The 13297-nt window shown below is 49.0% G+C and overlaps 1 protein-coding gene across 1 annotated transcript in view; it reads left to right on the top strand.

Moving 5' to 3' along the window:
* Positions 1-12101: 12101 nt before the first annotated feature.
* mpripb (myosin phosphatase Rho interacting protein b) overlaps positions 12102-13297 on the top strand; it is a 333783-nt gene continuing 332587 nt past the window's right edge. Inside the window, exon 1 of the mRNA XM_088000357.1 lies at positions 12102-12793. Within this exon, the coding sequence (XP_087856483.1) occupies positions 12668-12793 (126 nt within the window). The 5' untranslated portion in view covers positions 12102-12667. The remainder of the gene's footprint in view (positions 12794-13297) is intronic.

The following is a 13297-nucleotide window of genomic DNA, read 5'->3' as shown; positions in this document are numbered from 1 at the left end:
CTCCTCGTGCTAGCCATCACCAACCAAGGAAAAGGGGTCTCACAGTCCAACCTATCTAATCCTCTGATTATCTTATATGTCTCAATTAAGTCGCCTCTCAACCTTCTCTCTAATAAAGATCTCCATCCTATAAATATTTGCCAACATTCCCTGGGGTGGAGGTGGGGAGTCCAGAACTGGAGGGCATAGGTTTAGGGTGAGAGGGGAAAGATATAAAAGAGGCAACTTTTATAAGGGGCAACCTTTTCACGCAGAGGATGGTACGTGTATGGAATGAGCTGCCAGAGGAAGTGGAGTCTGGTACAATTGCAACATTTAAAAGGCATTTGGATGGGTATATGAATAGTAAGGGTTTGAAGGGATATGGGCCAAGACCTGGCAAATGGGTCTAGATTAAGTTATGATATCTGGTCGGCATGGATGAGTTGGACTGAAAGGTCTGTTTCTGTGCTGTACACCTTTACGACTCTCTGCAATGGTATATATATCACAGATTCCCAGAATTGTTATGGTACTGAAGGAGGCCATTTGGCCCATCATATCTTCACTAATCCAGTATATATGTCCAGTATTGTACATGTGTATGTCTGGCCAGTGCTGTACATACCTGGGTATTTTATGTATGGCCAATGTGGCATATAAATCTGACACTGTATGCTTAATTAATGTTGCATGTATAGAATTAAATTATACATAGTGTTTGGACACTGTTGGGAGGAGTCCCATTACTCTGTGAGTTACACTAAAAGTGTAAACACCTTACCAAATACCAAAATGGTCAATTTGTTTTGCTTTATCACTGTCATCCAGTCAGAAGAGGTTTGCACCAGATGGCTTCAATAAACTAAAAAATTATTAGAAACAAGGTTTCTTTAAACATGTGGCAAGGTGGTTATCAAATAAGCTATTGAGCAGAATTTAACTATATCCCCTTTAATCCGAATACGTACAGATCTGAGAACAATTGTGAGTGGAAAACATCAGAAAAACCTTGTTGACCAAAAGTCCAAACTAAAGTATAGAATGATGTGACTTTCCCACAGACCCTTCAGTTCCTTGCTGACAATACCACATTGCTGTCGGCCGGAAAATGATCAAAGAACCTCAATTTGGGTAACAGGTCAATTAGACAAACATTTATGACTGAGCTAACAATTTGCTTTCAGGGTTTATGAGGAGATCCAAGATCATGAATTCTGGAGATTTTCTTTATTCACAGGACATACTTCACAGATATCTATTTGGTTGGTTTTATTTAAGGATTATATTGTTACTCATTGAGAGTGAGGGGGAAAGAAATAACATTGCTTCCTTTCAAGCATATCTACAGCTGCACAACTCTCAAGCCTGTGTCAAAACACAAACCAAATTTCCAGAGAATATTGCTATGTGACCTTCAGCACAAGTGCCCTTCCAAAACTCAGTCTATTTATCTAACATGTAGTTCATTAATAAAAAATCTCGTTTCACTTTTAAAATCCTTTATTCTAAAGTCTCTTGACTTTTTGTAAACAACAGATAATCCACAGTTCTTCTGACCTTTTGATTTTTTTCATTGTAAAATGTCAGATGGTAAAGCTATTGCAACCCAGATTTTCATGATCGACAAATATATATGTGTTCTCAACAACAGGCTAGCTCAATGCCTGTGTACTAGCATGGTACATATGATTGGTGTGATATCTGTGGTTTGGCACTGAAATGTACATGATGTGCCTATAGGATGACAATGTATACATGATCAAACTTTGTATATGTCCAGCAGTGACCCAAAAGTCTGCCATTGTACGCGGGTCCAGTGCTGTAGGTTAGCATGCCATACATATTCTGTAATGTACCTGTGGGCTGGCACTGTATGTCTATCCTGTCTTGTGTCTCTGCTCTATGGTCTACACTATAAATCTGTCCTTTTCTGTGTCTCTGACTTGTGCTATATATCTGTCCAGTGCTCTGTGTGCTATGCTGTGTATCTATGCTGTGATGTGTATATGTTCTTTGCTTTGTGCTCTCCACAATTGTCCTTTGCTCTGTCTCTGCATAGTGCTCCCTTTATCTATTCTTTGCTCTGTATCTGTGCTGTGCTATCCTGTGACATGCTCACTATCTGTCCTGTGCTCTGTTCTGTATTTGTCCAATGCTATAAACATGTCTTGTGCTCTCCATTTGTGCTGTCCTCTGCATCTGTGCTGTATTTGAGCTCTCTATCTGTGCTGTCCTGTGTTGTGCTCACTATCTGTCATGAGCTTTGCTCTGTATCAGACCTGGCTCTCTATCTGTGCTGTGTTTTGTATTTGTGCCATTCTCTCTGTCTGTCCTGTGCTCTGTTCTGTATCTGTCCAGTGGTCTGTGCCTGCCTGTGCTGTCTATCTGTGCCGTGTATGTGCTGTGCTCTGTCTCTGTCCTGTACTCTCTATCTGCCCTGTGCTCCCTAACTATACTGTACTGTCTTATGTTGTGTTCTATATTTGTCCGATGATCTGTCTGTCCTGTGCTCTCTATCAGTGCTGCATTCTGTGTTTGTGTTGTATATCTGTCCTGTACTCTGTCTCTTTGATCTATTTCTGTGCTGTACTCTATGTCTGTGCTGTGCCCTGTCTCTGCCCTGTACTCTATTTGTCCTGTGCTCTGCCACTGCACCAAGCTCAATCTTGGCCATGTATGCTCATCTGTTCCTGTCCTGTGTTCTCTATCTGTGCTGTGCTCACTATCTGTATCTGTATTGTGCTGTCTACCTGACTGTTCTCTCTCTCTTTCTGACTATGCTCTCTATCTATACCTGTCCTGTGCTCTTTGTGTCTGTATCTGTGTTGTGCTCTCTATCTGTGCTTTGCCCTCCATCTGTATCTGCACTTGGGCCTCTATCTGTATCTATACTGTGTTCTGTATCTGCACTGTGCTCTCTATCTGTGCTGTGCTCTCTATCTGCACTGTGGTCTCTATCTGTATCTGCGCTGTGCTCTCTTTCAGTGTTGTGCTCTCTATCTCTCTGTACTCTCTATCTGTACCTGAACTGTGCTCTCTATCTGCATCTGCACTGTGCTCTCTCTCTATCTGGCATGTGCTCTCTAACTGTATCTGCGCTGTGCCCTCTCTCTGGGTATCTACATTGTGCTATTTCTGTATCTGTGCCTTGCCCTCTATCTGTATCTGCAATATGCTCTCTCTTTGTGCTCTCTATCAACATCTACACTGTGCTCACTCTGTATCTGGGTTGTGCCCACTCTCTGTATCTGTCATGTGTTCTCCATTTGTATCTGCGCTGTGCTCTCTATCAGTGTTGTGCATTCTATCTATCTGTGCTCTGTATCTGTATTTGTGCAGTGTGCTCTCTATCTGCACCGTGCTCTCTGTCCGTGCTCTCTATCTGCATCTGCACTGTGCTCTCTCCATATCTGGCATTTGGTCTCTATTTGTATCTGCGCTGTGCCCTCTCTCTGTATCTAACTGTGCTATTTCTGTATCTGTGCCTTGCCCTCTATCTGTATCTGCACAATGCTCTCTAACTGTATCTGCACTGTGCTCTCTATCTGTATCTGCACTGTGTTCAGTATCCATAATGTGCTCTCTAACTGCGCTGTGCTCTCTATCTGTATCTGCACTGTGCTCTCTCTCTGTATCTGCACAGTGCTTTCTCTCTGTGTTTCCCATGTGCGGTCTATCTGTATCTGCGCTGTGCTCTCTATCTGTGCTGTGTCCTCCATCTGCATCGTGTTCTGTATCTGCATTGTGCTCTCTATTTGTCTGTGCTGTTTATCTGTATCTGAGCTGTGCAGTCTCTCTGTATCTGCATTGTGCTCTGACTCCATATTTGTACTGTAGTCTCTCTCTATCTGTATCTGTGCCATGCCCTCTCTCTCTATATGAGTGCCATACTCTCTCTACAACTGTGCTGTAGTCTCTCTTTATCTGTATCTGCGCCACGCTCTCTCTTTTTCTGTATCTGTGTCATGCTCTGTCTCTCCATCTGTGCAATGCCCTCTCTCTCTATACCAGTGCCATGCTCTCTCTACAACTGTGCTGTGCCCTCCCTCTCTCTGTATGTGCACTATGCCCTCTGTCTCTGTATCTGTGCCATGCCTTCGCACTCTCTGTATGTGTGCTATGCCTTCCCTCTCTGTATCTGTGCTGTGCTCTCTGTCTCTCTGTGTATCTGTGCCATGCCCTCACTCTCTCTGTATGTGTGCTATGCCCTCTCTATCTCTGCATCTGTGCCATGCTCTCTCTCTCTGTCTACCTGGGCTATGACCCCCTCTCCCTATCTGTATCTGTGTTGTGCCCTCTCTCTGTATCTGTGCCATGCCTGCGCTCTCTGTATCTCTGCCTTGCCCTCTCTCTCTGGATCTGTGCCATGCCCTCTCTCTCTGTCTCTCTCTATCTGTGCCATGACCTCTCTCTCGGTATCTATGCCGTGCCCTCTCTCTGTCTATCTGTGCCATGCTCTCTCTCTATCTCTGCTACGCCCTCTCTCTGTATCGGTGCCATGCCTCCCTCTCTGTGACTGTGCCATGCCCTCTCTCTCTGCACCATGCCCTCTATCTCTCTCTCTGCCATCCACACTCTCTATCTGTGCCATGCCCTCTATATCTCTCTCTATCTGTGCCATGCCCTCTATCTCTCCCTCTATCTGTGCCATGCCCTCTCTATCTGTGCCATGCCCTCTATCTCTATCAGTGCCATGCCCTCTATCTCTCTCTATCTGTGCCATGCCCTCTATCTCTCTCTATCTGTGCCATGCCCTCTATCTCTATCTGTGCCATGCCCTCTATCTCTCTATCTGTGCCATGCCCTTGATCTCTCTATCTGTGCCATGCCCTCTCTCTCCCTATCTGTGCCATGCCCTCTATCTCTATCTGTGCCATGCCCTCTCTCTCCCTATCTGTACCATGCCCTCTATCTCTACCTCCATCTGTGCCATGCCCTCTCTCTCTATCTGTGCCATGCCCCCACCTCCCTATCTGTACCATGCCCTCTATCTCTATCTCTCTCTGTGCCATGCCCTCTCTCTCCCTATCTGTGCCATGCGCACTATCTCTATCTGTGCCATGCCCTCTCTCTCCCTATCTGTGCCATGCGCACTATCTCTATCTGTGCCATGCCCTCTCTCTCCCTATCTGTACCATGCCCTCTATCTCTCTATCTGTGCCATGCCCTCTCTATCTGAGCCATGCCCTCTATCTCTCTCTATCTGTGCCATGCCTCTCTCTCCCTATCTGTGCCATGCCCTCTATCTCTCTCCCTATCTGTGCCATGCCCTCTATCTCTCTCTGTGCCATGCCCTCTCTCTCCATCTGTGCCATGCCCTCGCTCTCTATTTGTGCCATGCCCTCTATCTCTCTCTATCTGTGCCATGCCCTCTATCTGTGCCATGCCCTCTCTCTCTCTCTATCTGTGCCATGCCTTCTCTCTATCTGAGCCATTCCCTCTATCTCTCTATCTGTGCCATGCCCTCTATCTCTCTGTGCCATGCCCTCTCTCTATCTGTGCCATGCTCTCTATCTCTATCTGTGCCATGCCCTCTATCTCTCTCTATATCTGCGCCATGCCCTCTATCTCTCTCTCTATCTGTGCCTTGCCCTCTATCTCTCTCTATCTGTGCCATGCCCTCTCTCTCTATCTGTGCCATACTGTCTATCTCTCTCTATCTGTGCCATGCCCTCTATCTCTGTGCCATGCGCTCTCTCTATCTGTCCCATGCCTTCTATCTCTATCTGTGCCATGCCCTCTATCTCTCTATCTGTGCCATGCCCTCTATCTCTCTATCTGTGCCATGCCCTCTATCTCTATCTGTGCCATGCCCTCTATCTCCCTCTGTCTGTGCCATGCCCTCTCTCTCTCTATCTGTGCCATGCCCTCTCTCTCTACCATGCCCTCTATCTCTATCTGTGCCATGCCCTCTATCTCTCTCTATCTGTGCCATGCCCTCTCTCTCTATCTGTGCCATGACCTCTATCTCTCTATCTGTGCCATGCCCTCTATCTCTATCTGTGCCATGCCCTCTATCTCTCTCTATCTGTGCCGTACCCGCTATCTCTATCTGTGCCATGCCCTCTATCTCTCTCTATATCTGCACCATGCCCACTCTCTGTCTGTGCCATGCCCTCTATCTCTCTCTATATCTGCACCATGCCCTCTCTCTATCTGTGCCATGCTCTCTATCTCTATCTGTGCCATGCCCTCTATCTCTCTCTATATCTGCACCATGCCCACTCTCTGTCTGTGCCATGCCCTCTATCTCTCTCTATATCTGCACCATGCCCACTCTCTGTCTGTGCCATGCCCTCTATCTCTATCTGTGCCATGCCCTCTATCTCTCTATCTGTGCCATGCCCTCTATCTCTATCTGTGCCATGCCCTCTATCTCTCTATCTGTGCCATGCCCTCTATCTCTATCTGTGCCATGCCCTCTATCTCTATCTGTGCCATGCCCTCTCTCTCCCTATCTGTACCATGCCCTCTATCTCTACCTCCATCTGTGCCATGCCCTCTCTCTCTATCTGTGCCATGCCCCCACCTCCCTATCTGTACCATGCCCTCTATCTCTATCTCTCTCTGTGCCATGCCCTTTCTCTTCCTATCTGTGCCATGCGCACTATCTCTATCTGTGCCATGCCCTCTCTCTCCCTATCTGTGCCATGCGCACTATCTCTATCTGTGCCATGCCCTCTCTCTCCCTATCTGTGCCATGCGCACTATCTCTATCTGTGCCATGCCCTCTCTCTCCCGATCTGTACCATGCCCTCTATCTCTCTCTCTATCTGTGCCATGCCCCCACCTCTCCATCTGTACCATGCCCTCTATCTCTTTCTCTGTGCCATGCCATCTCTCTATCTGTGCCATGCCCTCTCTCTCCCTATCTGTACCATGCCCTCTATCTCTCTCTCTCTATCTGTGCCATGCCCCCACCTCTCCATCTGTACCATGCCCTCTATCTCTCTATCTGTGCCATGCCCTCTCTATCTGAGCCGTGCCCTCTATCTCTCTCTATCTGTGCCATGCCTCTCTCTCCCTATCTGTGCCATGCCCTCTATCTCTCTCCCTATCTGTGCCATGCCCTCTATCTCTATCTGTGCCATGCCCTCTCTCTCCATCTGTGCCATGCCCTCGCTCTCTATTTGTGCCATGCCCTCTATCTCTCTCTATCTGTGCCAAGCCCTCTATCTGTGCCATGCCCTTTATCTCTCTCTAGCTGTGCCATGCCCTCTATCTGTGCCATGCCCTCTCTCTCTCTCTATCTGTGCCATGCCTTCTCTCTCTATCTGTGCCATTCCCTCTATCTCTCTATCTGTGCCATGCTCTCTATCTCTATCTGTGCCATGCCCTCTATCTCTCTCTATATCTGCGCCATGCCCTCTATCTCTCTCTCTATCTGTGCCATGCCCTCTATCTCTATCTGTGCCATACTGTCTATCTCTCTCTATCTGTGCCATGCCCTCTATCTCTGTGCCATGCGCTCTCTCTATCTGTCCCATGCCCTCTATCTCTATCTGTGCCATGCCCTCTATCTCTCTATCTGTGCCATGCCCTCTATCTCTATCTGTGCCATGCCCTCTATCTCTATCTGTCTGTGCCATGCCCTCTCTCTCTCTATCTGTGCCCTCTATCTCCATCTGTGCCATGCCCTCGCTCTCTATTTGTGCCATGCCCTCTATCTCTCTCTATCTGTGCCAAGCCCTCTATCTGTGCCATGCCCTTTATCTCTCTCTAGCTGTGCCATGCCCTCTATCTGTGCCATGCCCTCTCTCTCTCTCTATCTGTGCCATGCCTTCTCTCTCTATCTGTGCCATTCCCTCTATCTCTCTATCTGTGCCATGCTCTCTATCTCTATCTGTGCCATGCCCTCTATCTCTCTCTATATCTGCGCCATGCCCTCTATCTCTCTCTCTATCTGTGCCATGCCCTCTATCTCTATCTGTGCCATACTGTCTATCTCTCTCTATCTGTGCCATGCCCTCTATCTCTGTGCCATGCGCTCTCTCTATCTGTCCCATGCCCTCTATCTCTATCTGTGCCATGCCCTCTATCTCTCTATCTGTGCCATGCCCTCTATCTCTATCTGTGCCATGCCCTCTATCTCTATCTGTCTGTGCCATGCCCTCTCTCTCTCTATCTGTGCCCTCTATCTCTATCTGTGCCATGCCCTCTCTCTCTCTACCATGCCCTCTATCTCTATCTGTGCCATGCCCTCTATCTCTCTCTATCTGTGCCATGCCCTCTCTCTCTATCTGTGCCATGACCTCTATCTCTCTATCTGTGCCATGCCCTCTATCTCTATCTGTGCCATGCCCTCTATCTCTCTCTATCTGTGCCGTACCCGCTATCTCTATCTGTGCCATGCCCTCTATCTCTCTCTATATCTGCACCATGCCCACTCTCTGTCTGTGCCATGCCCTCTATCTCTCTCTATATCTGCACCATGCCCTCTCTCTATCTGTGCCATGCTCTCTATCTCTATCTGTGCCATGCCCTCTATCTCTCTCTATATCTGCACCATGCCCACTCTCTGTCTGTGCCATGCCCTCTATCTCTCTCTATATCTGCACCATGCCCACTCTCTGTCTGTGCCATGCCCTCTATCTCTCTATCTGTGCCATGCTCTCTATCTCTATCTGTGCCATGCCCTCTATCTCTCTCTATATCTGCGCCATGCCCACTCTCTGTCTGTGCCATGCCCTCTATCTCTCTCTATCTGTGCCATGCCCTCTCTCTCTATCTGTGCCATACCGTCTATCTCCCTCTATCTGTGCCATGCCCTCTATCTCTGTGCCATGCGCTCTCTCTATCTGTCCCATGCCCTCTATCTCTATCTGTGCCAAGCCTTCTATATCTCTCTCTATCTGTGCCATGCCCTCTATCTCTCTATCTGTGCCATGCCCTCTATCTCTCTCTATTTGTGCCATGCCCTCTATCTCTCTCTCTATCTGTGCCATGCCCTCTATCTCTCTATCTGTGCCATGCCCTCTATCTCTCTCTGTCTGTGCCATGCCCTCTATCTCTCTATCTGTGCCATGCCCTCTCTCTCTCTACCATGCCCTCTATCTCTATCTGTGCCATGCCCTCTATCTCTCTCTATCTGTGCCATGCCCTCTATCTCTCTATCTGTGCCATGACCGCTATCTCTTTATCTGTGCCATGCCCTCTATCTCTATCTGTGCCATGCCCTCTATCTCTCTCTCTATCTGTGCCGTGCCCTCTATCTCTATCTGTGCCATGCCCTCTCTCTCTATCTGTGCCATGCCCTCTATCTCTCTATCTGTGCCATGCCCTCTATCTCTCTCTCTATCTGTGCCGTGCCCTCTATCTCTATCTGTGCCATGCCCTCTCTCTCTCTATCTGTGCCATGCCCTCTATCTCTCTCTATCTGTGCCATGCCCTCTCTCTCTCCATCTGTGCCATGCCCTCTAACTCTCTCTCTATTTTTGCCATGCCCTCTCTCTCTATCTGTGCCATGCCCTCTATCTCTCTCTATCTGTGCTGTGTCCTCTCTCTCTATCTGTGCCATGCCCTCTCTCTCTATCTGTGCCATGCCCTCTATTCTCTCTATCTGTGCCATGCCCTCTATCTCTCTCTATCTGTGCCATGCCCTCTATCTCTCTCTATCTGTGCCGTGCCCTCTATCTCTATCTGTGCCATGCCCTCTATCTCTCTCTATCTGTGCCGTGCCCTCTCTCTCTCTCTATCTGTGCCGTGTCCTCTCTCTCTATCTGTGCCATGCCCTCTATTCTCTCTATCTGTGCTATGCCCTCTATCTCTCTCTCTATCTGTGCCATGCCCTCTATCTCTCTCTATCTGTGCCATGCCCTCTAACTCTCTCTATCTGTGCCGTGCTCTCTCTCTCTATCTGTGCCATGCCCTCTCTCTCTATCTGTGCTATGCCCTCTATCTCTCTCTCTATCTGTGCCATGCCCTCTAACTCTCTCTCTATCTGTGCCATGCCCCCTAACTCTCTCTCTATCTGTGCTATGCCCTCTATCTCTCTCTCTATCTGTGCCATGCCCTCTAACTCTCTCTCTATCTGTGCCATGCCCTCTATTCTCTCTATCTGTGCCATGCCCCCTAACTCTCTCTCTATCTGTGCCATGCCCTCTATCTCTATCTGTGCCATGCCCTCTATCTCTCTCTATCTGCGCCGTACCCGCTATCTCTATCTGTGCCATGCCCTCTATCTCTCTCTATATCTGCACCATGCCCACTCTCTGTCTGTGCCATGCCCTCTATCTCTCTCTATATCTGCACCATGCCCTCTCTCTATCTGTGCCATGCTCTCTATCTCTATCTGTGCCATGCCCTCTATCTCTCTCTATATCTGCACCATGCCCACTCTCTGTCTGTGCCATGCCCTCTATCTCTCTCTATATCTGCACCATGCCCACTCTCTGTCTGTGCCATGCCCTCTATCTCTCTATCTGTGCCATGCTCTCTATCTCTATCTGTGCCATGCCCTCTATCTCTCTCTATATCTGCACCATGCCCACTCTCTGTCTGTGCCATGCCCTCTATCTCTCTATCTGTGCCATACCGTCTATCTCCCTCTATCTGTGCCATGCCCTCTATCTCTGTGCCATGCGCTCTCTCTATCTGTCCCATGCCCTCTATCTCTATCTGTGCCAAGCCTTCTATATCTCTCTCTATCTGTGCCATGCCCTCTATCTCTCTATCTGTGCCATGCCCTCTATCTCTCTCTATTTGTGCCATGCCCTCTATCTCTCTCTCTATCTGTGCCATGCCCTCTATCTCTCTATCTGTGCCATGCCCTCTATCTCTCTCTGTCTGTGCCATGCCCTCTATCTCTCTATCTGTGCCATGCCCTCTCTCTCTCTACCATGCCCTCTATCTCTATCTGTGCCATGCCCTCTATCTCTCTCTATCTGTGCCATGCCCTCTATCTCTCTATCTGTGCCATGACCGCTATCTCTTTATCTGTGCCATGCCCTCTATCTCTATCTGTGCCATGCCCTCTATCTCTCTCTCTATCTGTGCCGTGCCCTCTATCTCTATCTGTGCCATGCCCTCTCTCTCTATCTGTGCCATGCCCTCTATCTCTCTATCTGTGCCATGCCCTCTATCTCTCTCTCTATCTGTGCCGTGCCCTCTATCTCTATCTGTGCCATGCCCTCTCTCTCTCTATCTGTGCCATGCCCTCTATCTCTCTCTATCTGTGCCATGCCCTCTCTCTCTCCATCTGTGCCATGCCCTCTAACTCTCTCTCTATTTTTGCCATGCCCTCTCTCTCTATCTGTGCCATGCCCTCTATCTCTCTCTATCTGTGCTGTGCCCTCTCTCTCTATCTGTGCCATGCCCTCTCTCTCTATCTGTGCCATGCCCTCTATTCTCTCTATCTGTGCCATGCCCTCTATCTCTCTCTATCTGTGCCATGCCCTCTATCTCTCTCTATCTGTGCCGTGCCCTCTATCTCTCCCTATCTGTGCCATGCCCTCTATCTCTCTCTATCTGTGCCGTGCCCTCTCTCTCTCTCTATCTGTGCCGTGTCCTCTCTCTATCTGTGCCATGCCCTCTATTCTCTCTATCTGTGCTATGCCCTCTATCTCTCTCTCTATCTGTGCCATGCCCTCTATCTCTCTCTATCTGTGCCATGCCCTCTAACTCTCTCTATCTGTGCCGTGCTCTCTCTCTCTATCTGTGCCATGCCCTCTCTCTCTATCTGTGCTATGCCCTCTATCTCTCTCTCTATCTGTGCCATGCCCTCTAACTCTCTCTCTATCTGTGCCATGCCCCCTAACTCTCTCTCTATCTGTGCTATGCCCTCTATCTCTCTCTCTATCTGTGCCATGCCCCCTATCTCTCTCTATCTGTGCTATGCCCTCTATCTCTCTCTATCTGTGCCATGCCCTCTATCTCTCTCTCTATCTGTGCCATGCCCCCTATCTCTCTCTATCTGTGCTATGCCCTCTATCTCTCTCTCTATCTGTGCCATGCCCTCTATCTCTCTCTCTCTGCGCTGTGTTCAGGGACTGGGTGCTGCCGCACTGCACTCCTCCTGCTGGCGGCGCTGTGTGCGATCATTGATAAAAGCGGGCGGGCGGCGCGCGAGCCGGGCAGAGCGAGGGAGCGAGCGAGCGGCTGGTGGAAAGTTCGGGAATTGCCGCCGGGGAGGGGAAAAGCAAAGCCGAGCCGAGCTCGCCCCACCGCCTCCTCCTGCCCCCGCCCCACCCGTGGGGGGGTCCGCATCCCCCCCCTCTCCCCGACACCTCCCTCCGTCCTATCTCCTGTCGTTCACCTCCTGCAGCCGCCATCTTCCCTGAGCGGGAGTAACCGCCATCGCAGCTCCGGGCCCCGGCTGGGGTTTGAAAAGGCGAGGGGGCCGCCATCAGCCGAGAGAGAGAGAGAGAGAGAGACCGAGACCGAGCTGGAGCGTGCGGCCTCCCGGGAGTTACTGTGGACCTGAATCCAGGCCCCGGGAGGCAGTGGGTGAGGGCAGACCGGGTGATGTACCGGCGCCCTCCGCCGACTTAATCCGGGTGGAGGGCTTGAAGATTCGGCCTGTTTTAGGCGGAGCAAGCCGAGCTCCGCCGTGATTTATCGCGGAGAAATTTCCCTTATTTTCTTAAGAAAACACGAAAAACACACCGAGAAATAATCGCATTTTAATCCCGCGCCAGAGGAAAGTGAAGGGAGTTTATTTTCTTTACCTGTTTTTTTTTTAACCGAGATGTTGGCCGGAGCCAAGGACAATCCGTGCCGCAAATTCCAGGCTAATATCTTCAATAAGAGCAAATGTCAAAATTGCTTCAAACCCCGGGAGGTGCACTTACTGACGGACGAGGACTTGAACCAGGTGAGGGGCTCATGCGGGGAGTTCTTTCGCAAAGGGCAAACACCATTACCACCCTTTAATTTTTAAAATGCAACCTCTGTCCTCTTTTGTTTTGCGAGGATTGGTGGCGGGGAATCTGTGTTACTGGGGGAACGAAGAGTTCTCTTTTTTTTTCGTGTGTTTGGTCGTGGTGGAACGGATAAATGTTGCAGAATGAAGTTCACGTTTCGCCCCTGAACATATTAATCTTTTCTGTGGCTGGTTTTTACCCCGACTCTGAAAGTGTCGAAAAGTATGTTTAGTGGTAATCGCCCAGAACGATTCTCCCTCTTTTTTTTTTCCACCCCTCCCCAACAAAAACAAACCTCGATTTTGTCCTAATATTTATGGCTGCTGCTTCCTGCTTTTCAATCGTGTTTTTCGATTTTAAAGGAAGAGTGGTTTCCTCCTTTAAAACCACAGTGCCTTTTTTTGTCCTCTCCCGTGTTTTCTTCCCGATTTATTATAATGTATGGATTTGAAATG

This window comes from Chiloscyllium plagiosum, unplaced genomic scaffold (assembly GCF_037043375.1).
Source record: "Chiloscyllium plagiosum isolate Xiang-an unplaced genomic scaffold, Cpla_swu_hap1 HiC_scaffold_25, whole genome shotgun sequence".
NCBI classification, from domain to species: Eukaryota; Metazoa; Chordata; class Chondrichthyes; order Orectolobiformes; family Hemiscylliidae; genus Chiloscyllium; species Chiloscyllium plagiosum.
This window is presented reverse-complemented; position numbering and strand designations above follow the sequence as displayed.